Here is a 26,430-nt window from a genome sequence, read left to right as displayed (position 1 = left end):
TGGCACTGAACCACTTAACATCTTATTTGCACACATTTGCTCGAGAATCATAAGTTAGTTCTTCAATGTTTTCATTTTCTAACCGTGTATATCTTAGTTTACAGTAAGGATAACCCTGAACGTTGGTTGACGTTACTTCTTTTATTCTACTCTCTTTCGGACTGTTTCATATTCAAAATACAATGACCACCACCCCCAAAAAATTTATTACAGTTGAACACAAACTTGCAAATAATTGTTGACTTATTTTTTGCACCATTGAGCATTTTCACAGCTTGTATCGGCTTTTTCCTGAGTTAAATCCATTTAATTTGTACTTCTCGTTGCGCCGTGACGTCAGGCGACGTCGATGTTTTTAGTCAATTCTAAAGAGGACTATCTGACTTTAGTTACTAATATCTGTTCGACAAAACAATATATCCCGTCATTATTTGGTACATAGAATACCACGACTATACTAAATTTGAAGTTTTAATATAATTTGGTTTTAAGCCAAATTTATAGAGATAATACTTTCAACATTATATGGTTTATTGTTGACATAACACAAATTTTGACCGTGTGCCGTGACCTCATTTTTGCAGGATTAAATTCTAAATAATTCTTAGAAATAAAAGAAATTTATTAACTTTTTTTCTTGCAAATTGTCTGAAACTATTGCTAAATTATGTCTACCAAATTTAGTAATGATTTGACGTTAAGTAACATAGCTATGACAAAAGTCTTCGTATTTTTTTATTGACCCTCGTATCATATCATATGTATACATCTACTTACCAATAATGTTTAATTCAAACCTCATGAGCTCGTATAACATATGCGGTCAGCGCAGAAAATGGAAACACAACCCCCTGTCGCTTGTTTAAGATCTTCCCCATTTTAAAATCCCCTCTGATATATATATACATATATTTCACGAAAAACTTACTCACTAAGCAATAGAAATGAATCATTTTTGGGTGAGCTAGGAAAATCCAACTCCACTTTGTCATGCAGAGCCAGATCTTCCACTTCTTCTGGTGGTCATCATTATTAAATTCAATATTTCTAGCTCACCTGAACCGAAGGTTCGAGTGAGCTTTGTCCGTCGTCCGTCCGTCCGTCTGTCTGTAAACTTTTCACATTTTTTACTTCTTCTCTAGAACCACCGGGTCAAATTTAACCAAACTTGGTACAAAGCATCCTTATGGGAGGGGGATTCTAAATTATTAAAATAAAAGATGTAACCCTTATTAAAAAGGAGATAATTGCGAAACAGTAAAGATAGTGTGTGTGAGACTAAAAATCTTTTTTAGAACCACTGCACCAGAGATGCCAATATCTACCCCATAGCTTGTATATAGTTTAAGATTTTAAATTGTTAAAATTGTGACCCCGGACCAATACCGGGGCCCCAAAAGGGGGTCAAAGTTTAACATAGAAATATATAGGAAAAATCTTTAAAAATCATCTTCTTAAGAACTAAAATGCAACAATTTATCAGATTACAATGTAAACATTCTCAAATATTGTAGGTTCTAAATTGCTTACATTATGACCCCCAGACCAATACTGGGGTCCCAAGAGAGGGTCAAAGTTTAACATAGAAATCTATAGGGAAAATGTTTATAAATCTTATTCTCAAGAACTACAAGGCTACAATGTGTGAGATTACTATGCACGCTTCCTCAAATAATGTAGATTCTAAATTGTAAAAAAAAGAAATCATGACCTCCGGATTAATACTCGGGCCCCAAGAGGGGGTTAAAGTTTGACATAGAAGTCTATAGGGAAAATCTTTTAAAGTCATCTTCTCAAGAACCATGTTTAATGCTACAATTCATGAGAATAATATGCATGTATTCTCAAATAACGATTCTAAGTTGTTAAAATCTTGACCCGGATCAATACTGGGGCCCCAAGAGGGGTTTAAAGTTTAACATAAATATATAAAGGGAAAATGTTTAAAAAAAAATTATACAGAATGATACAAGGAACTATTGTTCAGGTGAGCAATGTGACTTATGGGCCTTTTGTTAGCTCACCTGAGCACATTGTGTCTGTCTGTCCGTAAACTTTTCACATTTTCAACAATTCAAGAACCACTGGGCCAATTTCAACCAACTTTGGCACAAAGCACTCTTAAACAAAGAAAATTTATAGTTGTGAATATTGAAAACCACGCCCTTTTAGAAGGGGAGACAATTAGAAGTTTTTGAAAAGATTTGAGAAATTTTCATAAATCTTCTTCTCAAGAACCATTTGGCCAGGAAAGCTGAGACTTACGTGGAAGCATTCTCAGGTAGTGTAGATTCAAAGTTGTGAAAATCATAACCCCCAGGGGTAGGGCTATGCCACTATTGGGTCGAAATTTTACAAAAGAATGTATAGAGTAAATCTTTAAAATGTTTCTTCTCAGAAACCAATCGGCCAGGAAATCTCATGTAGAAGCATCTGTTGGTAGGATAGATTCAAGTTTGAGAAAACCATGATTCCCGGTGGTAGGATGGGGCCACAGTGGTGGATGTTATATATAGAGATAAATTCTTTAAAAAACCTTCTTCTAAAACACCATTTTCCTAGAAAAGATGTAACTTTAGTGAAAGCAACCTCAGATAGTGTAGATTCAAATACCTTAAAATCAAAATTTTAAGGAGTAGGGTGGAGCCTCATTGTGGATCCAACTTTACAAAGGAAAACATTTCAATTATTCACAAAAACTGATATTTTGATATATTGCTGATTCTTTAAAATTGCTTAGCCTTTGGCCCCAGGACGATTCTTGGGCCTCACAAGGGTTCAGAGTGTGGATAAGGTTTATACCGTATTTATAAACAATTGTTTTGGATCTTTTTGAGAACTGCAAAGCTCAACATGTGATATGACTATCACAGAAAATCCGAGAGGGGGGGGGGGTGGAATTTTCTTTATACAGGATCTACAAGTAATGTACCACATTATCCACATATATTTTGTTATGACTTCATTAAGTTGATTTTAGCATGCCCATAGTTGCTCAAGTGAGCAATGTGGCCAATGGGCCTCTTGTTTTCATGTGACGACTATAAAATCACCCCGTTAGAAAAGGGACTAAACAAACAAAAGAATATGGAGGAAATTGAATTTTATCTATACAGGATCATACCACATTGTCCAGATATTTTGTATTATGACACCATTAAGCTGATTTAATCATGCCTTCTCTCTCTCTCTCTCTCTCTCTCTCTCTCTCTCTCTCTCTCTCTCTCTCTCTCTCTGTATATAAAGTAGGCAAATAAATACGTCCATTGTCGTTACTAGCATTAGAATTAAGGAATAAGGAATCATTCTTTGAGTATTATGAGGTGATAATTTCGGTCGGGACGTGATCAAATCCAATAAAGCCCGAAGGGCTTCATGATAGAAAAATTGGCAGAATTGTTTTTGAGAAAATGTAAATAGTATTTGGTGTGATTCGTTAAAGTACATGTAATATTTGAACAATAAGTACAGGTTGGTTTGGATCCGGAATTCAGGGGAGACGATCTGCGGGAATTAAGTCTGAGTTGGTAGTAGATCTGACGCTCTTGTTATTTTGAATGGTGAAGGTTCCCCTCAAGTTTTGTTTAGAATATACATGTACATGTAAAAGTCTTATCAACATAGAGAAGCAATCCACTGAAGTTAGAGTCACATTTCAGAGTTTAGATCCCTGACCGAGATCTCAGTAGAGGTTGGGTGATGGGTTCAATCAAATGGAATATATAGATTTAGACAGGAATCTAATGAGAATGGAGGTATATAAATAGAATTGATATACAATTTAGAATCAAATTATTAATGGTGATTTCATGTTTATTCATACCCAAACTTCTGGATGGCAGACAGGTGCTACAATTGGGGAAGGAAGTGTTCCAATATCATTGTTCAAAAAAGTTGTAGACTTCAATAACATTGTCATCTGACACGGCGTTCTATTGTGTTTTAATATATTCAGGCTATCAGTCACATACAGCTAGAGTCTCGAGGCAACAAGACAGCTAAATTGTTCATGTGAGCGATACGTCCCATGGCCTCTATTTTTTTTTATGACACACTTTAATTAAATCTATACAACAAGTGGGTTGTACATATGTCCGAGGTTTACACGTAATTAATTTTAATGTAAAATACCCGGAGTGTATTAAAAAGCATTCAAGAACTTGTTTATTACAATTATATTTAGTTAAAAACCTTTCAGAAATTAATTATAGCTATTAGATAGCATGGAAAGTTTCGCTCTTAACCATAATAATTAAAGGAAAGTTGACTTGGCATATTGAATCTCATCACCTTTACCAAAAATATACATAGGTGATATATTATGTTTTAGTATAGATAGTTAACAAATTCTTATTATTCATTATTTATTTCAACTTTAAGCCATTAGGCTCATCAGTATTGTACACATAATATATGTATAGACATATGCGAGGCACGCAAAATGTGAAGCCAGCAGACTTCAAAGAGTCTCTGCAGAGCGTGCATTTTCGCTATGGAGACCAATATACAACTTTTATATATGATTACATGATATAAAATATTATGAGATTCTTAGATATATATATGATACTAAAAATATTATATAACAGTTAGAATAAAAAATGTATGATTTTAGCTAGAGCAATGGATTTCTGAAGATAGTTGCATGGGAATCTAGAAGATATTTACCAAGGTTTCATCCATGCATAATGTACGCTTCTTACAGATTTTCTATATATAACCAAAACTTTGAAGCGTCGTAAAATTAGCTGATATTGGAGAGTTTATATGTAGTGGTAACTGCCAACCAGTCCAGGGACGGTCTCATTAAGTTCCAGCTTGCTATTATATAAATAGTGCCTGTTTGGGAGGGTAACAGTTGAAATTGACACCCCGAGAAAACCATTGTCAACCGACGCGAAGCGGAGGTTGACAATGGTTTTCGAGGGGTGTCAATTTCAACTGTTATCCTCCCAAACAGGCACTATTTATTTTGTTATACTGAATGTCTTTTTTAAAATTTTTAAGAAAATTTTACTGCTTTTATATAGGAATAACGTGAATTCTACAGCGAACCGTACGCGCATAATTTTCGCGCATGTAACATTTTTTAATGTTACCCGTTGCCAAGTGCGTTGCTAACGCTGAGGGTAATAGTAAATATTGTTAACTGCGTCTTAACCAATCAGATTTCAGTATTTAACATGAAAGTATAACAATAAATAGTATTATCTTTATTGTTTATTGGCGGATACATTTGTAGTAGGTGGCAAATACAACATGTAATCTCAAAGTGTAGACCCCACAGAAAAGACGGAGAAGAAAGATACCTTTCACACAACACATAATTTACAGTAATTGACGAATAATATTTGATGACATTTTCATGTGCTACACAGACTCTCCAAGTACATAGGTTTTAGACATATATAATTTTACCTCGTCAAAAAACATTAATTTATATTTTAACCAAGGTCTTAGTACAATTTCTGACTTGGATTCGAACAATTAAAAGAATTGTATCCTTTACTAGGTTGTAGAATCTTATCATGTATTGGATTTTACTTATAAAAAAAAGAATTTTACAAAAACTATTAAAGTTTTCACTAAAATTGACTTTGAATTGTCGAATATTGGTATTTAGTGTAAATTACCAGGACCGAGACAGCTCAGATGCACGTGATGGTTGTCGTAATCTGTTCCACAAGCGTCCGTGGCTATATTTCTTACTGTGACTTTGCCAAGTGGTAAAGTATGAATTTCCCTATATCCACCAAGTCCGGAAGTTAACAAGTGGTAAATGTATTCACAGTGTAGGAACGGAAGTATACAGTTTTGGGTAGCGCTGTTCGTCGAAGCGAGAGAATAAGCAGCGCTGCGTACAGAATTTTCATCGTTAGATTGAAAATACGCAAATAAGTCATAACTGGCCTGGACTGACTGTGTCTCGATTTTTATTTAAGGAATAAGGAATCAATCTTTGGGTATTGTCATGATTTTACTGACAAACCTTAAATCTACCAAATAACAGACAGCTATGTTCATGATATTTAGAAAACAATATTTTTATTAAACGCTACCCTATTTCACCTTTTACTCATTATTTCCATTTTGAAGGGACTCGACCATCCATTTGAAAAAACTTAAAAGCTGTTCACCCAAGGATGTTTTGTGCCAGGTTTGGTTGATATTGGCCCAATGGTTCTGGAGAAGAATATAATGAAGTCAGCGACAACGACAGACAACGAAAACAATTTCATTTATCAGAAAATCTTACTTCAGCGTTCGGCTCAGTTGGGCTAAAGAGATTTGGCCGTTCAATATGCGGTATAAGGGAATTCATTTAAAAATGCAAAGAAAGAGAAATTTGAATTTTTTGAACAATGGCCATTTCTCCTTAAACTAGAAAGGAACCAAATTGGGTGTCAAATTTCAGTAAAAGAAAATAAAGTACAAATCGAGAATTATTCATCTTCTCAATATTGTGAATGCAATAACTTGTAAATAAGTGGAGCGACAAAAAGTATAGAACAGTTTGCATGAAATGAATGTGCATTTAGACCTGCTGCTGTACAGTACAGTATAGTAAGACTACACTTGTAGTAGACTACCTGGATCGAGCTAACTTTAAACAAAGTAAACAAGGTTTCCGACATTGTGTAGCTTATGCGCTTCTTGCCTATCTGACATTTCATTTTTTAAAGACAAAGGATTAAAGGGACCAGGATACGATTTATGATCAAAATTTTATTTTTTATGTTTTATGTTTAAAATTATTTACTCGTGCATTTTGAATGATTGACAAAAATTTGAAAGTTGGAAGTCAATTACAAGCGAATACAGAGGTAAGTTATCATTGTTATGTAAACAAAGCTAGAGTCTCATATTTGTTTGCAAATAATGCAATATACAAAAATTACCATTTCTTTGACAAAATGACTCGTGACAAGAAAGAAAAACTGATTCAATGTGTTCATAACAATATCATCAACAAAAAAGCCACATTTGATTGAAACTTCTACCGATACTACACATATGTAAACAATAACAAGGCTTGAGCTTTGTTTGCATAACAAAGAATTTCAAACTCTGTATCTTGCTTGTAACTCAATATTTGACTTTCATACTTTAACAAATCAATATAAATACCCATATTTACCATCCTAGATACTTAAATTGGAAAAATAAAATTTGGAAAGAACTATATATGATAAGAGTTAAATATGGCCCCCATAATTCGCCATTGTTTAAGTGTTTTGGGTACAATAAAATGTTAACTAATTTTTTAGAAGAGTTGATATAAAATATATTTTTCATCTATTTATTTGATTTATTTGCACTCACTGGGAGTATATGACGTCAGAAGTAACGCCATTTCTATAATTCAATCAAAATCAGCCAAAAATTGACATTTTTCTTATCTATTTACGAATGGGAAATATAGAGCGCATGCTTGAAGAAGGAAATTTTTTTTGTCACTTATTAGTCTTGTCTAGATACATCTCTGATTAAAATATTTTATTTGTTCAAGATTGCGCTCTATGTATTCGGAAGGAAAAACTGCCTGAAAACAAGCTGTTTCACGCTAAAAATGCAAACATTGCGGGAAAAAGTTGTCTTTACAATGTTGTATTTCTAAATTGTTAGTCTCTGCTCGTCGGAGATTTACGGAGACAGCCGAGCGTCTGGTTGAACGAGACTACTAAATTGTGGGCACTTGAAACAAAATGAATATTATGTAAACACATCACATATATATCTGTACTATGAAAACAAAGAATGATAGTAAAATGATGATGTTCATTTTAGGGGGCCATTTTAGGCCCTTATCATATATAGTCCTTTTGAGTTCAATTTGCGTGTAAGTCCTTTTTATACAAATCAAGCACATTACCTTCATTATAAGTACATGTACATTTACTTTCTTATAGAGCATTTAAGATATACATGTAGTTCCAATCATATCATGTATTGTACGGTATAATTTGCGAAGGAGACAGCTTCTCCAATAAAATCTAAAAACGACAAACTAAACTACAATCGCAACTTCTCGGACTTTTCCGGCAAGCTTTTTTTGCCGGAAAGGCCCGAGAAGTTGCGATTGACTAAACAATAGCCATTGTCAATGGCGGAATTTCCTGTTAAAATATCAAAACGTAGTTGTTACCGGGCTTTGTGGATTTTCCCGGGGAATTTTTTGGGTCAACATGCAGTTCAAGCAGGCACGTAGCATCAGCCCCCCCCCCCCCCCCCATTTTTCCTCACGGAAAAGAATTTTTGTTTAATTTGCATATTAAAATTTAAAAATTGAATTATCCTGGAGTTGCCCCTTACCTTTTTGGGAGTATGTAAAGAATCGAAATGAAAAAAGGAAATTAAGAGTACGGATTAGGATTTTCATGATTTTAGGAAGTTGTCTTTTTTTCTTGTTTCTTTCTTTCTTTTTTTTGGTTGCTTCTCAGGATTTTTGGTTGTGTCTGCCACTTACAATACAATGCTACGGGGCCAAAAAAACTTGACGAGCTCACTATAGATCCTAATCTACAAATACATGTAGAACATATATATTTTGTAGAAGTGAAACTGAGATCAAGTGCATGTGCGAAGTTCTATGGCCCCGGGGCCAGGTACCAAGGACCTGGGAACAAATGTGAGAGTATTGAAAGTGCACGTAGAACCAGAAAAGGGCTCATGGACCACATCGCTAAACCGGGAAATATATGTATCTCCATTGTTGTTTAAGGGGTCATTAGAAAGTTTATCAAAATAGGTATTTAAGTTTTCATTTGTATATACATGCATTACATACATGCATAGATGTTTTACCCCAAATAAATTCTTATTTAATTGATTTTTAGGATGTTTTCTTAGATTTACTTGTTTTATATGATTTTGACTTTAATATACACCAAATCAGAATCACTCAGAAGTGATATTACAAACTGTAGCATCGTAGTTCTTGATACGAATGTTTCGTATATTGTGTAAATTTCTATGTTGAACTCATTGTCTTTGTTTTTTATTTGCAAGCTTTTCCACTCTAATTAAAATTAGATGATATAGCCGCTTAACTTCTTTTCTCCCTGGGCCCCATTATTGATCGGGGTGGGGGCCGCGGTTCATCTGGTAAATCTTGTGACAAAATTAATGCATTAGCGAAATAGTTCTTCCTTTGAGACATGAAGTTGTTTCTACTACGTTTAAATCAGCGAGGGATTTGATGCTGTAACCGATATGTATCTCACACTTAATAAAGGAAACAACTGCTTAACCCGAGTTGATTCTGACGTTATTATGTTACATACATTACGAAAGTCAAGGCCTTGTTTCCTCTCGTCTTGATACTCGGTATCTCTCAAGTCAAGAGGCTGTAGCTGTAATGTTCTGACAGCGGGGTAGAGTGACAATCTGTGTTGGTCCTGACAAATAGACGCACTCAAGCGTGGTGCCTCATCGGTCCTCCAACAGGCATAGGCCTCCACAACATCAAAGAAGCAACATGCATGGCTGAGCCACCCAAAACACCAGGGGCTCGGTTGTCTGATAATGTAGTTCTCTATCATTTGTTCCCAAAGACAAAAAGAATAAGTGCACTTAAGCTATAGAGAATGGGCCCTTTTTCAGTGCCGTTTTTATGTAGAACATATCAACAAAATTAATTGCTTTTTTCCCGTAATAGTTAAGCACTGATGGATACTTCAGATTTATATGCACGCTTAAATTTACCAAAATTAGCATAAAGTTTAAAAAATTTTAAATGCCTATTAATAATCTAAATCCGGAAAAATCGAATTGAACCTACTTGAATTGTGTCTATTTATCTGTTTATATCAGAGGGAGGAGACATTTAATTCAACATTATTCTGTTGGTGGATCGATTGGCGCATTTGCTGAATTATACTTTATGCATTATTTTACGTCTGAAAAAAAAAATCGAATAAAGCTTTGAAGTTGCATATTACGCATATTAACATAGTCATCAAACAAACTTTCCTGACCATACAAAGTTAATGGAAACCGATTTAAAACGTGTCAATGTTTTACAGTGAGCACATTTAACAAACGTCTACCTGACTAGAACCCACGTGATTGTTTAAAATAATTTATTCCATAAGTGGGTTCAAACATGAGTCACGCAGGTAATAGCTTTCGCTTGCTATAGGAAAAACCTTGAAATTTTTATAAGTTTTTTATTTTTTTGGTACCAGCCTAATGTAGTACAAACTTCTTATTTTCACGGGAGTTTTCTAAATGTATAATGCGTATTTTGTCTTTTCCTCAAGTTTGTACTCGGTTAGGCTGACAGTAAACAAAGGCTTTGAAATGAATGCGCGTCCTCGATTTACTATACAAAATCACGAATGTCGGCAGACCCCCCTACTATGTTGTAAAGCTTCGTGCGTTTTATGTACAGTAAATTCAGCGCTAAAACTTGTTGGTTCTTATGGATTAGATATCAATAGGTGAGGTTAGGTAAAAAAAATTGCGAAATTTGAATCATCATTTTTATCACTTCTTACCGGGGCCCATAAGTGCACTCGTCCTTTATTGAATTTAGTAATCTTGAGTGTATTTCTTATATTGCATTAAAAACATAGACTGAAAACCCTGAAAATACTAGTATGTAACATTGTCTTTTAAAGAAGAAAAAATAAGTTATTTGACATTTGTACAGAAAAAAAGAGTACCTGCTAGTCAATTGTTTTTGTTAGGTATATTTGTACATGTAACTTGTGCTGAATTAATAACTGTCCGGATTTCCCAGATATCCCGCAAATAATAGTTTCAGTTTATAATTGTCAAATGAAATTAAATCAGAAGTTAAAATATACACGTCATGAGCCACCCCCACCCCATAAATAGATCTTATATAAGGAATAATCATTCTTTGAGTATTATGAGGTGATAATTTTGGTTGGGGCGTGATCAAATCCAATAAAGCCCGAAGGTCTTTATGATATATTTGATCACGCCCCGACCGAAATTATCACCTCATAATATTCAAAGAATGATTCCTTATTATTTATATTTATATATTTACATCTTTCAGTGTCTTTGCCTGTGATAACACTACGTATCGATTTTGTACTATATAACCCATAATACAAATGACGCCAAATCGAGGCGCCAGCGGGATTTGCTTATTAATATTTAAATATATAACCGTACGATGGTTTAAATTTATATAAATATAAGTAATAAGGAACCGTTCTTTGAATATTATGAGATTATAATTTCGGTCGGGGTGTGATCAAATCTATCATCAAGCCCTTCGGGCTATATTGGATTTGATCACGCCCCGACCGAAATTATCACCTCATAATACTCAAAGAATGATTCCTTATTCCTTATATAATTTTAAACCATCGTACGATTAAACATTTAGATATAAATGAGCAAACCCCGCTGGCGCCTCAATTTGGCGTCATTTGTATTATGGGTTATATAGTACAAAATCGATATGTAGTGTTATCACAGCAAATACAATGGAAAATGTAAATATATAAGCATCTAATACAAACATTTAGAAAAATTTTGAGTACACATCTACCTATTTTGTATGTAATACATATTATTTAATCCATCAGTCTATTTATTATTATGCATTTAACAAGAAGTGGAATATATGCTTATAATGTTTTATGTAGAAAAAACAGTTTCAGGGACTATGAAGTATTGTATAAACACTGGCGTCGGAAGCAAATTGAAAGTGGGGGGGGTTAGACTAATCCCCATAAATATTGAGAAAAAGGTAAGGAAATCCTAATCCGGGGGGGGGGGGGGGGGGGGGGGGGGGGGGGGGGGGGCAGTATGCTTCTGAATCCAACTTTTCAATCTTTTCAAGGTTTGATTTTATATGCCAACATGGTGATGTCAATAAACCATTGAATTGAATTGAAGTTTAAGAAATCAAGTCAATAATATTGCTTATAACTTGTCACACAAAATAAAATCCAACACATGATGAAAGCAATAATGATTGTTATACTTTCATGTTAAATACTGAAATCTGATTGGTTAAGACGCAGTTAATAATATTTACTATTACCCTCAGCGTTAGCAACGCACTTGGCAACGGGTAACACATAAAAATGTTACATGCGCGAAAATTATGCGCGTACGGTTCGCTGTAGAATTCACGTTATTCCTATATAAAAGCAGTAAAATTTTCTTAAAAATTTTAAAAAAGACATTCAGTATAACAAAATAAATAGTGCCTGTTTGGGAGGATAACAGTTGAAATTGACACCCCTCGAAAACCATTGTATACCTCCGCTTCGCGTCGGTTGACAATGGTTTTCTCGGGGTGTCAATTTCAACTGTTACCCTCCCAAACAGGCACTATTTATATAATAATCAACTTTTGTGCTTACCAGGTGAATATAAGTAAACTACCTGTACTCCTTAGAGGGCCTTCATTGACTTTCGCCTAATTGCCGAGTAGCCGTTCGGAGAACGCTTTCTGGGGGAACACACATTAGCTTAGTTAGCTACAAAGAGTTGAAGACTCAATGCATTACCTCAATGATAAGCACAAACTCCAAGACGGTCAACTCTGCTGGACCCAAGTTTGGAGTGAGCTGACAACTTCATTTCCTGTTTAAAGTACTCTCTCTGTCTCTCTCACATATATATAAACAAAACATCAAGAACACAGAAATATATTTTCAGCAGTTTTTTTTTAATAATTGTCTGATTCATTGTCATTTTTTTTTATAAATTTGCATTTAATACATAGTTATTACTGTGTTATAAAAATTCTATACAATAATTAGCAGAAGCCTACACAATGGGAGCTACAGACTCAGCCGACTGATATGCAGTGTTGTTTATACATTTACATATATACATCCCCTCACACTATATATACAGCCAATTGCACTTCATTATTTTGATTCCTTGAACTGAGAACTACTTAAATGTACAAAGCTAAACAGGGCACAAAATTCAACCTTTACACAAATTATTCATCTGCCTGGCATGGAAATTAAATAATAATCACTAAATGCTCATAAATCTTTATGAGTTAGAAATGTTATATTCTACAGAGACATCAGAATTAGAGGGGGAGAATTTCTGTGAAGGGTTAGTTGTACATGTAGTTCATGAGAGACCTCAAGTCAGTAAATGCCGGTCAGATTACACCATCACAATGCTAGGACCTGTAGCAGTCCATGCCATTAAATTGTTTAAATAGTTTGATCACAATAATGATTTGTTCTAGCGGAGGTAGAAATCACACAGAAGGCATGGTTCCCATGGCAACACAGAAACGGATGAAACGCCAACCATGTGGAGCTGAACTAAGACTACCAGTGTCCAGTGCTATAAATAGACTACCAGTCAGGTGACACTGAATCCAGTGCTATAAATAGACTACCAGTCAGGTGACACTGAATCCAGTGCTATAAATAGAAATGCCACTGGAATGTTACCCGAAGTTTAGTGTCCTGGATGTCCTCCCCTTGACTTATCGGGTCATCACCATGCATCAGTCTTCATTAAGTCTGACAGTGCACTAGTGGATAGATGGGGCAGATACCAGACAAGCTATTGCATTGCCAGTTGTGTATCACATTGAACCAAACACTGCAACTATTTGTTCACTAGTAAACTAATGTCTCACTTGTACAAATGAAAAATTTACCAACGAAAAAGTATTCTTTTTTCTAAGCTAAAAATTCTTGAACATTGACAAAGAATTAAAAAAGAAGGGAATTAGGTATTATTGAACTAATTTTTATCTAATCAAGTGCAACGTTGTTATAAAAATAATGTTTTAATACAAGGTAAAGAATATGTAGAAGCAAGCATAACATTAACAACATACCGTAAAAATATCCATCTCTGGAAGAAAAAGTTCAAAGATCTAGACCGCTCAGACATCACATTTCCTGTCAGTTATCAGTAAAATGTATTTGGCACAAAAAAACAGAAACCACTCTGTACATGGCAAATAAAAAGAAGCTGATATTTGCTTTGGTTTTTAAGTACATATTGTTAGAGCACCTTGTACAAAGGGGAGACAACCCCCACTTTCCTCACACACAGGGCACCTGTTTCTGTTCAAAACAGTTCAGGTCACAAAATATGGAAGACTCAAGCATACTGAAATCCACATTGCCATAGCAACAGAAGAGGTAACATCAATCACTGCTATAAAATTAACCATTAAAATCTCAAAAAGAGGGGCCATTGATACAGGTGCTCTCACTGATCTAAAAATAGGCTGACTGTGAACCTCCAGTGTAATAATCACATTTCCAGGGCTTGATAAATACTGTGTGTAAATAATAAACAATATATATACACTTAACTAGTCAGGATTACACAGGAAGTAACAGTATTATAATCTCGTGACATTTTATACAAAATGGACCTAGTACATGATAAAATGTTTCAGATCTCCAGGAACATTGTGGACAATCCACAAAAACAGATTCCTAGCCAAAGTAGGTGACTGCATGAGTCCCATCAACAAATCATTGGAGCCATGATTACATTCAGAACACACACACAAAGATTGATCGTTTTCTACCCTTTAATATTACCACACGGGGAGACTGAGTGACGCACGGTGCCCAGGTGTGTGGTCACTGAAGCATGACGGTTAGCTCGGAATCGCAAAGCCATATACATCAACGATAAGGGGGGCTAAATCTAAAAAGGGGGCGAGAACTGTCCTCCACTAACTGCCACACCATCACGTGACCATCCCCAGCAGTGACTGCCCTCTGACTGACCATCCATGACAGGCGAGAAGCGTCACAGGTGAGAGGTCTGGACCTCGGGGTCGTCCTGCTGGTGATGCTCTCCGGACAGGCTTTCCCGAGCGGAGGCGGGGGAGCTGCTGTAAGTACTGCTGGCAGTGGAGGCGACCGACAGGCGGTTCCCCGGCCGGTCAAACGAGATGTCCTACAAACAGACACACAGACATTACAGTTATTGCAACCATCCACTCATCACTGATATCAAATTATTATGAGGATGACATGTTTTATGCTTCTCTGAATAGATGAATGTGTAAGTTTTAATTCATACTTCTTTAACAGAATGATTTTAAAGATAACTTTTAAAATTAATTGTAAAAGAGCAGTTAGTTTGAACTGTAAACATTAGCGGTTAGTGTTATGGATTACTGTGTGTTAGGCGATGAACTACATGCTGCCCATAAAATGATGGACAAAATGAATGTGTCAAATAAAATGACTGACTGCAGTTATGTGTAACTGAAGAACAACAGAACTTAAGACAACAACAACAACAACAAAGTCAACTGAACATAAGTGGTCATGCCTGAGGAGGTGAACAGAGCAGAGCTTCTGTTGGTCTAACCTTGAGTGTCAGATCACACAACGAAATGGACAGTTGCTGTTAAAAAAAGAACAAATCTCTCAAGAACAACATGCATTTCAGTCAAAAAACCCAAAAACAACACAACATTAATGAAACAAAGTCAAAGCTAGTCCATTGCTAGTAACTGAAGCCTTATGCCACAAGATTACAGAACCAAAATCAAGCAAGCCCATTAATTGAAAGAGTCTTATCAAGGCTATTCAACAATTCCCTTTCAAAATACAATCATGTCTATTGAAACTATTCATTTGAACTACGAGTGACTGAAAAGCTATTTTGTCTCCTTCATTTTAAGTACCCAAATAAATATCATTAATTCTTCACATTTCCTTTCAATAATGCATCATTTTTAATCTACTGATCAAGAAATTCTTTGAGATAATTTTGTTGACCTTTTGGTGCTAGGAACAATAATTCTGGATCCAATTTTTTGGTTAACGTCAGACATGCCAATATCCTACATTAGACCAACTTTTTAATTTTCTAGCATTTTTAAGAATGACTTAATTATTCTTTATCCCGACCTTAAAACACAAGACAACACTGTAACAGTCATTCAGTGAACCATGCAGATTTAATGGGCAGTGAGGGGGAGAGGAAGCCAAGCAAACAGAAGTGAGTGAAGCATGACGACATGAATGCGAGACCTGGATCACTGATGCCATGAACTATCATAAGTAGCATTGGACACACTGCTGCTAACGGAGCGAGTCCCCGGCGACACCGTGGTTACCTGTTACAAGCAGAACAAGAGGAAGCGGTTACTAGGGGACACCGTCGTCCTGGTAACCAGGAGTCATGTGATGAATGTGACTATGCAATGAAGTCATGAGCAGATACATGTATGTCTTTGTGAACATGGTCCGTATGTCTATAGTCTACAGCCATCAAGTCCGGAGCAGATACATGTTTGTAATCATGGTGGATATGTCTACAGCCAGGCCAGTGGTTAGAAAATTGTATGTAGGATACATAGACTTTAGTATCATAAATATGGATTAAACCACCTATTGGTAAAAATTATTAATAAATTGATTACGCTTCAAAAAAACAATTTTGATAACCTGTTTTTTCCCCAGGTTTTATGAATATTTAGTACAGCGAAAGCTGGTTCTAATAGCTCCATTGCTTGACAGGGATAAGGAGGAGCAGAGAGAGCATGAAGCCGTGAAGCGAATCTGCTGCCCTATGACAACTCACCTATATAATGGAGAGTTTCTAGTGATACATGTCAATGATCAATTAGTGGGCTGTCAGACCATGCAACATGGCACTAACATGACATATACAATGTACAGATGATTGATACACTCAGATAATCTGTATTAGATGGCTCTACATTTGTTCTGTACATGAACATAAAAAGCTTACTTCAAATATATCCCTCCTATCATCTATGTACTAAAAGAGAGAGAGGAGAAATTCACTTATATGGAGCTCCTAACAGTACATCTATCATAAACAGGCAATCAAAATTCATCTGGTTCCTTTATCATACAAACAATTTAAAATTATCAAAATAATATAAGATCATTATTTTAGCTGTGTTGACCAAGCCCAGAAGCCCTCAAACAAAAAGAGATAGGAACCCAGTGCTCCCTATATAAAGGCATGGTAAACTCTGCCAAAGGAGCTCAAATGATAAGCTTGAGGTGATAACTCCCTCTCTGATACAGCACTATCATTACAGCTCCTAGGTATGTACTAAACTATATTTGGTGAGACTTTCCCCTCCATATATTAGCCTACCTTTCTACAATTTACATGTCTATCTGAAAACAGCAGTTAATAAATTCACTCTCAGTTATAGAAAGCCATTGTTTTCTAGAAGTTCACAAAATTAAATGTCTACGACTACAGATGAGACAGGGAGACGTCTGGAATTTAACTACACACCTCAAATATGGCAGTGGAAAGGTCCCCGAGGGACGACGAATCGTTCGGGGTGTCGGGACTTTCAGGGTAAGAGGAGGATGGCTGCCGGTTATTCATTGCTCCGACCTTTGAACTTGACTCACGATGGGCACTTCCTGCAAATAAGAATAAATCTCTTAACTAACGGAACTTCATAAATAAAACTCACTTCAATGACTATGGCTTTCCTGTTTTCTGTTACATTATTTTGTTTTACACTCTCCTGTTTTATATGGCTCTATCTCATTTACATATATATGACACTTTCTTATATTATAAGACACTATCTTGTTTCCTATGTAGATGTCTCCCATTTTATGCGCCACTCACCATTAGGATGTGGCAAGAGCGGCCTTGTCCCCCTCATATGAACTTCTTGCAGTGGTTTCATGGAGAAGAGCTTGTTTTTCTGGCTGGCGTCCACCCCAGGACTCGTGGGCACTCCGTTCCCACTCTGTGCAGCCTATAGCAAAATACACATTCAAACTTTATACATCACCGACATCAAAGGGTGAAAATAACCTTGTATACAGGATTTGGTTTTCACATTGTCTTACCCTGGGTAGGTCGATTAAAGCTTGCATTCCTTGATCAGGTCCCATGTGAGCTACATGGCTGAAGTTGATTGGACCAGATATAATCTTTGACCTTCGGTCTGACCTTCAATACAAAGTTCTCAAATTCTGCATCTCGTAATCTTAGACGTAGTCATTTAGCAGTTCAAGAAGCATAAACTACACATTCTATGAGAAATTCTAATTTTAAAAATTTAAGAGCTGGAAAGAATTATAAGTCATCTCATAAATAATGGAAAGAAAGCTTCTAAATGCTGTGCAATTGCATCATCCTAGATCATGCATAGGAGTTCTGATTACTAGCAGTGGTGCATTTCTCAAACTAAGCATGCATTTTTAACAAGATGCTTGTGGGCCACTTTGCTCACCTGATCTTTGACTTCACTCAAGCAGTAAACTATATAGTTTAAATAAATTTACAGAGTAGCATAATATCTGTAAACATGCTAATTTCATACATACTTCTGATATTTAAAAGATGCAATGCGACATCATTCTTAGGAATTATGAATTTTCTGGTGACACTAATTTCATACACTGTACTTTATTAATCAGGTGGAGACTATGTTTGTTTGAACCGATTGTTTTTAAAAAATTTTTAAATGAAAATGTTTACTACAGACAAACATACGGATTGTGGACAAACCTTGATCAGAACAGCTAACTTGAGCCTCAGGCTCAGGGGAGCTATAAGCATGACTAAGTTGTGTCTATTGCAGCTGACAAGCTATCTGATTTCACTATTACTCTCCTCCAAGATCAGCATAGTACAATTAATCTTGGTGCCTTGATTTAACTATGAGGTGTAATAACATTGAGCAGGCTCTTTACACATCATCTTAACACAGACATTCTGTATCATCAGCTTATAAATCATTCATGCAAGGAGCACCTCTCATGCAGCACTCATTATCCATAAAATGCAGCACAGTGCAGAATGTTTAGGCAGTGAAAGTCATTAAGGAGTTAGTAAGAGAAGGATTGTTAATATAGAGTAGGGGTCCCATCACCTTATACAACTTCACTACAGCAGATTACACACAACTATCTCTTCTACTGGTCTTCAAAATCTGCAAGCTAAAGCTGGTGGAGGGAGGCCCTTTCCCCAGATACTGCAGGGTGGGGGCCGTCCCTGGTCCTAGCAGGGGGTGGCATGCAGTGTTAATACAAGCAGTGGGGGTAGGGGAACGTTTCTTACTGGGTGGTGGGGATGCTGTGGGTGGTGCCAGCAAACACCTGATCCGGCCCCATGTGAGCCACATGGCTGAAGGACATCGGAGCTGAGATTTCCCGTGATCTCCGTTCAGGGCTGGAAACACAGACCCTCAGTGTTACACATGGTCATATAGTAAGGTCAAGGTGCATACAATCTCTTACCCTTCATAGTGTTAAGTACATGTATCAGTCACAAAGAGGCTTACAGATGGGTCACAATGCTGCTTATAGAGACATCACATAATGCTTTAGGTTTTAAAAGTAAGAAATGCTAAATCAAGATGCAAACAGTTCAAATGACATCTTATTACTTAGTAATTATGCAGTTAATGTGATATTGGTCAAAATGACACAGAGGTCAAGAGTTGATTAATAAGTGATGATGCCACGAGGATGTTACAGCTGAGTGGGTGAGAGACATGCTATCTAATGCAGAGACAGGGGGGCTAAGTCTGCCCCCTCTACACAGGGACAATATGATAATGTATGGACCCCTCATCACACCAATGTGGGCTGTCTATTGTGGGTACCACACAGTGGCTTACAATGATGACATTCTTATTTAATCCCACACTGTGCATTCAGCCTGATGGGGTTCTGTTGAGCTTGCAGTGATGAGACAAATACACACAATATATAATCGTATGTTCTTTATAAATATATGCAAATATGCAAACATACTGAAATGGATGATTTCTGCAGTTCTGTAATGTTCAACACATTTAATGCCCTATCAACAGAACATCTCAAAATTAAGGTAACAAAGTTGTGGAGCTGATTTGAAAAGTCTTACCCTCGCGATCCCCTATCATGGTCGTCTCTTGTTTTAAAAGAAAATCTGCGCTTGTTGCGATTGACACTTTTCCCTTTGAATATTTCAGCTACAGCCAGGGCGTCTTCTTCTACAAGAAACACAATACACGGATGAAAACTCCACATAGTGATATTTTTATCTCTCTGTTACGTGACATCTTATACACTGGGAACCACAGGGTGTTACTGACCTGCATGTAAGTCTTTGAAATACACTATCTGCTGCATGTCCAAGTTTGTGTAGAGATTTAATGAGCCATCCCGAGACAGGGGCTTTGTCTGAAAATGACACAAAACAAATGATCATTGAAGATGTATACAGTCAAACTTGTATTAAGCAGTCACCTGCGGGAGGCACCCAAAGTGACCTCTTAACAGAGGTGACCTTTGAATAGAGACTTGTGAATTTGCCAACATCAAATTCCTTTGTAGAACAATTATTCAATTTTATTTTAATTATATACTTGATATTTAGCATAATGTATCAAACTGATAGATACAGTGATTGATTTGATGTTTTTATAGTATCTAATATATTTACAAATAAGTAGAAATACATTACAATGCATTGTGCATGCAATTTTTATATTTCTTTAAATTATTCAAAAAAGTCATTACGTGGTAAAACCTTGTCGCCGATATTTTCACAATTATATCAATTACACTATTTTCATGAGTACTGTATATATAGAAAAGAAAACACTTTTAATACAAATCAACAATTACGTTTTTAACCGACCGTATCTGAACTCAAAATCATATTATTTAATCAAGCAATTTTCTTTTGCCTCGCCGCGGACATTTTTGACACCTGTATTTCATTCATGTTTATAAAACAAACATATTGTTAATACTTGTTTAAACAATTCAATTGATTACCATTCGTATCTGATTTGCCAATTACCGGTATGTATTATAAATACATCGATTAATTTGGTTTCTCTCGCCTCAAGCGTATAATTATTGTTTACATTTATTACCCGACATTCGGAAGCCATGTTTAAAAATCCACGGGTGTTAATCATGTGACCGGCCAAAATGGCCGACTAATGCATGTTGACTGTACAGTTTCGGATCAAAATACGATGACCGCTGACCGTGTTAGACTGGTGACCGCTCTTTAGAGGGCAATTATATAGGATTTTTCATCGGGAGGAAATAAAATGACCGCATACGAAAGGTGACTGCTTAATAGGGGTGACCGCTACGGCAGTTTTGACTGTATATCCAACAAGCAAATCAACCCCACCAGACCTAGCTACCTACACCACCAGACCTAGTTTTCTACCCCATCAGACTAGCCACCCCACCAGACCTAGTTTTCTACCCCATCGGACTACCCATCCCACCAGACCTACGTACCCAATAAGACCTAAGTTACCCACCACACCAGACCTAGTTACCCACCACACCAGACCTAGTAACCCACCCCACCAGACCTAGTTACCCTCCCCACCAGACCTAGTAACCCACCCCACCAGACCTAGTTACCCACTCCACCAGACTTAGTTACCCACCCCACCAAGCCTAGCACCAGTCCTCACCTTCTTCAGACACAGGGTCTGTACCCATTCTGCCTGTTGGACATCAAACATGTACACAGTATTCTCTGCATAACAGGTGAGGTAGGGTTCCTTGTAGGCTGAGGAAAATAAAACAATCATACAGATTAACAGCTGGCCACTGAGAACAAGTCAGCTAGTAATGCACTGATAGTGTTTGTGAGATTTGTGGCGTTACAGACTGCAAAGACGCATACCGACAGCCTGGGGGAGAGCTGGCCACATGAGTTCATTGGGACGACTTCTTCTTCCACTTGAATCTACATACACACCGCACACTGAAAGAGACAAGATCAATAAATCAAACTGAAAACATATGTTACAGCCCACATGTTCCAACATATTCAAACTTGATCAATTGTATCACAGGGCCTTCACTACAATCCCTGCACGATTCCTTACCACTGAAGATCAAGAGGAATTCATTCTTTGGTAACTCCACTGCCAGCAGGGAGTCGACTTGTGTTTGACACAGGTACCGCAGAGAATTATCTTCCCCATCCAGGAGGGCTAAAAATTTAAACAAAGGACAGTCAAATCTATGCCATATATCGTATTGTTGAAATTCTCCAACCCTAAATCTAAAACCCTATATCATGTTTTAAATACAAGACAAATATCCAATGAATGTACACCATTCACCTGTGGGAGGGGAATCCCCAAGAACACTATAAATAGCCATATAGGAGGGACAACCCACACACAACCCCTGGCTCATCATCTCCAGACACTGCACTTGCCCTGGAACCTGAATGTCCTTGATTTTACGGAATTTTTGGCGCGTTTTGTTCAGTTCGTACACCTGTATCGTCCGTTTGATGGCTACACACAGACAGGTGACGGGGGTGCCCTGCAGGCCGTTAGTGGTAGTCCCCACACAAAACAGCTGACAGCCACGGGTCTCCGGGATCTTAACCGGGTCCGTATCATGACCATCCAGGCCAGACTGGTGCAGCAGCTTGATGTGCTTCTGTTTACCTGTAAATCAACAACACCTGACGTCAGGTAATCAAAGAAATTTACCTGTACATGTCAACAACACCTGACTTCATGCTTAAGGAAATGTTAACATGGTGATTCTATATCAAAAGATTCTGATCTAACAGAGCCTTTCACACATATAAAGAATATGTCAAGCTCTGACACCAATAACGTCACTTAAAGCACTGACCACTGATGAAGACCACCAGCTGTTCACTGGGAACCAGTTCAACTTGAAAGACAGGCTTCTTCTCACTCTTGTCTCCAATCCTTAACAAAACTACAAGCAAAACACAGCAACTTATTTTATGTTTGATAGACCATTTTGACTTAACGAATATAATTTACAATTTACTAACACTTTTAACTTTATCATCCTTTAATCTTTTAAGCTAATATTAAGTATGTACTGATAACTGACTGTCCATGAAGATGAAGCAACATTAGAGTAATTGAATGATAACTAGATAGGTTACTTACTATCCTTTGCTAACTGAGCAACATATAGACCATCCTCTGTTCCTAGGACCACACGTTGTGAATCTGTCAGAGACATACACACATTGTAATTAAAAACTTACATTTGGGGGTGTAACGATTGTTCCCTTTATATTGATATACCTATATGAAACCGTTTTAATCTACACAAGTGATCAGTTTCAACCAAAACTTTTGATTAAAAGCTTGTAAAGATAATGAAATTTTACAAACAAACAGAAAAAAACAAAATTACTGACAAATTTCTTAATCATTTGTTTTTTAATTTACATTTTATCGTACTAAGTAAACTAAAATAGAGATGATTGTATACATACCAAGCACTTGAGCGGAAAGAGTTCCTTTGACTAGAGATAAAGAATTGTCACAAACTTCTTGTGCAAGATAGGCCTACAAAAAGTCATTGACTTACAATGATTTTACAGTATTTGTCAAATATATTCTAAATTCTGATACATAAGGATTTCTTCTTTCTAATTTATAAGATAAATATCAAATCGGGCGAGTCTTGATGATAAGACTTCTATTTTTTATTTTATAAGATACATGTCAAATCATAACATTGTTTATGTACAGAATTCAATTTGGCAAGGAGGGACTTACAGCTTTATTGGGAAGCTTGTTTTTGCGTAGGAGTTTATGGAGTTCGTTGAGAGCCCCCACCCAGCGGTGGCGTTCCTGTTCGCTCTCAGCCAGCATCAGGACCTGGTGTTTGGTTCCTGGGGGGTTCAGCTCACTGGTGGTGACCTACAACAAGATAGATACCTACAATACACGTACACTACTGGAATCTGATGAGGCATCCATTCAAAACTGTTTGCTCTCTAGACTAACAAACTGTAATATTTAATTTTCTTGCAATAATTATTTTCCTTTATGCTGGTACATACAGATATTTAAACAAAAAGAACTAGCAGAGGACAAACAACAATGACAATGTCACACTACAGCTTCATTCAAAGCAAACCATCACTTACTCTAAATATACAAGACGTACCCTTAATATACATCAGGTACCCTAAATATATTTGTTATACTTTCATGTTAAATACTGAAATCTGATTGGTTAAGACGCAGTTAATAATATTTACTATTACCCTCAGCGTTAGCAACGCACTTGGCAACGGGTAACATTAAAAAATGTTACATGCGCGAAAATTATGCGCGTACGGTTCGCTGTAGAATTCACGTTATTCCTATATAAAAGCAGTAAAATTTTCTTAAAAATTTTAAAAAAGACATTCAGTATAACAAAATAAATAGTGCCTGTTTGGGAGGATAACAGTTGAAATTGACACCCCTCGAAAACCATTGTCAACCTCCGCTTCGCGTCGGTTGACAATGGTTTTCTCGGGGTGTCAATTTCAACTGTTACCCTCCCAATCAGGCACTATTTATATAATCATGTACCCAAAATATACATAACGTACCCTAAATATACATCACGTACCCTTAATATACAGCACGTACCCTAAATATACATCAGGTGCCCTATATATACATCAGGTACCCTGAATATACATCACTTACTCTAAATATACATGGTATATCCTTCTTGTTGGCGTGAATCACATCAGAGGGCAGCACTGGGCTAACGGTGAATTCTTCATCTCTGTCATAATATACACAGTGAAGCATTACATTACTTAATATGAGCCCAGAGTCTGTAACAGACAACATAGGTAAATGTGTTATTTAGTTTATGTAAGTACTAGGAAAAGTGTGCAAAACTCAATTCAATTTATTGACCAATTAGGGGCCCTCAAGGGGCAACAAGATGATTGTACAATTATGTAAATAAACAGTATCATTGCATATAAACTGGCTCTTACCGCATGTCTAGCACTTGTTGCACTATATGACTGGGTTGGTTGCGATCAGGACTAATATCATACAAAAATAATTTAAAATCACAGACTACAACAAACTGCCGCGTCCAACCCTTCTTGATGCCTCCCATCCGAGGAACCTATAACAGGGAAACACAAAGCATAAACGAAGGCATAGTATAACACAGGTTCTCATTCATGTAATTCATTTAAACATAAGATTTTAAACAAAAGCAATGAGAGGTTACCTTGACATAGCCCTCGTAAGCTGTGCCTATGCCTTTATAGACGTCTATCCCCATAGGGCGCTTTGCTGAAAGGTTACAAACAAGAGTCAGCACTCGTCACATTCATTCACGTCAGAATGTGTTTGATCATTCTGTGACCTGGTTTAAACTGATGCGATACAATGTTAGATGAAGTCTTACTTTGATCCGGAGGGACAGGACACACCATGGGGGCCTTCTCCATGCAGTGGATGTGACAGGAATACCCACAGTCTGTGTACAGAAACATTACAATGAAGGCACTCATAGTCAAATCTAAAACCCTCAAGTACATGTACATTACCATGTAATATACAGAAAGATTACAATGAAGGCGCTCATAGTCAAATCTAAAACCCTCAATTACATTACGCTGTTATATACAGAAAAAGAAAGTTTTAAAAAAGTTGTTTTAGATCGTAAGGAAATCACTCTGAGAAATTAACACATACATATTTGTTGTTTCAACTGGATTTTCTCTAAAAACGACCAACAATTGGACAGAAAGCAAAGCAATCAATCAACCTTGGCCTCACGTTATTGATGGTGTTACAAAGATATCTCACCACTACAAGTGGCTCCCTGTCGCTGAATGCCCACCATCAGAGATGTACAATGGTTACACTTGTATGGCAATGAGAATGTTTTCATGATAAACTGATGAGTTTTGGTGTGTGCTGGCAGACTCTGAGAGGGACTGATGTTAATCGGGCCGAACTTGGCGGCGCCCCAGGGCTGGTCGTACACCTGTTCTGGGGCGGGGTGACTGGTGTGGATGGTACTGGCTGGGCTAGAGGATGGGTGGTGGCTCTCTTCACGGCTCAAGTCCCGCTGGGAGCTGGTGCGCGAGTCTGTCCCCCCACGCGAGAGGGCATCCTCACTGATGCTGTCCTCATCATGCATACTCTCATGGTCCGACTGTAGAGATACATACAGGCAATTAATTTCATTCTGGTTGTAATGCCTTATTTGATTGGCTAAACAATTTTATCAATATTATATAACATAACATCCCAATGTTACAATATGTTGCATTAATTGGCCTGACATTAAAGTTTACATTGATATTCTGTATGTTTTATGAAATATTGGATCTTATTTTTGGAACTTATAAGTAGAATAATGAATTTTATATATATAAACAATGAAACTTACAACAATAGGTATAAAGCATATGTTGGGGGTTGATTTTTTTCAGGTACTTACATCATTTAGGTAAGAAAACTGGCCTCCTTTGAAAAAATTCTGACCCTTGAAGAAATTCATCAGACTTGAGTCATGATGTGACTTATCCACTGTAACATAAAAATCATGTTGTGATTTATATTACACAAGGAGAGGCTAAATTCTAAGAATTAAAAGAAAGTCGCCTTAAAAATCAATTCTGAAGACAACTCTCTGTGTATCATGTACGAGTTGACAGTATATGATGGATGTCATG

At 36.7% G+C, this 26,430-nt stretch overlaps 1 protein-coding gene across 8 annotated transcripts in view; it reads right to left on the bottom strand.

Moving 5' to 3' along the window:
* Positions 1-12,640: 12,640 nt before the first annotated feature.
* LOC128175683 (serine/threonine-protein kinase MRCK alpha-like) overlaps positions 12,641-26,430 on the bottom strand; it is a 28,117-nt gene continuing 14,327 nt past the window's right edge. Inside the window, exons 22-43 of one of the 8 annotated variants that reach the window (XM_052841496.1) lie at positions 26,196-26,284; positions 25,556-25,907; positions 25,152-25,223; positions 24,972-25,036; positions 24,727-24,863; positions 24,425-24,506; positions 23,498-23,641; positions 23,212-23,284; positions 22,877-22,939; positions 22,587-22,676; positions 22,058-22,393; positions 21,818-21,925; positions 21,613-21,693; positions 21,398-21,495; positions 20,045-20,132; positions 19,834-19,942; positions 19,024-19,134; positions 17,808-17,910; positions 17,581-17,713; positions 17,233-17,366; positions 16,708-16,737; positions 12,641-14,895 (exon numbers count right to left, since the gene is read on the bottom strand). In XM_052841496.1, the coding sequence (XP_052697456.1) occupies positions 14,746-14,895; positions 16,708-16,737; positions 17,233-17,366; positions 17,581-17,713; positions 17,808-17,910; positions 19,024-19,134; positions 19,834-19,942; positions 20,045-20,132; positions 21,398-21,495; positions 21,613-21,693; positions 21,818-21,925; positions 22,058-22,393; positions 22,587-22,676; positions 22,877-22,939; positions 23,212-23,284; positions 23,498-23,641; positions 24,425-24,506; positions 24,727-24,863; positions 24,972-25,036; positions 25,152-25,223; positions 25,556-25,907; positions 26,196-26,284 (2,648 nt within the window). In that variant the 3' untranslated portion in view covers positions 12,641-14,745. Of the gene's footprint in view, positions 14,896-15,315; positions 15,352-15,983; positions 16,070-16,536; positions 16,555-16,707; positions 16,738-17,085; positions 17,109-17,232; positions 17,367-17,580; positions 17,714-17,807; positions 17,911-19,023; positions 19,135-19,833; positions 19,943-20,044; positions 20,133-21,397; positions 21,496-21,612; positions 21,694-21,817; positions 21,926-22,057; positions 22,394-22,586; positions 22,677-22,876; positions 22,940-23,211; positions 23,285-23,497; positions 23,642-24,424; positions 24,507-24,726; positions 24,864-24,971; positions 25,037-25,151; positions 25,224-25,555; positions 25,908-26,195; positions 26,285-26,430 lie in introns of all 8 variants that reach the window. The other 7 variants (XM_052841495.1, XM_052841498.1, XM_052841502.1 and 4 more) reach the window with 7 other exon arrangements.

This window comes from Crassostrea angulata, chromosome 3, assembly GCF_025612915.1.
Source record: "Crassostrea angulata isolate pt1a10 chromosome 3, ASM2561291v2, whole genome shotgun sequence".
Taxonomy (NCBI): Eukaryota; Metazoa; Mollusca; class Bivalvia; order Ostreida; family Ostreidae; genus Magallana; species Magallana angulata.
Note: the sequence above shows the minus strand (reverse complement) of the source record. Positions and strands in the feature narration are given on the sequence as shown.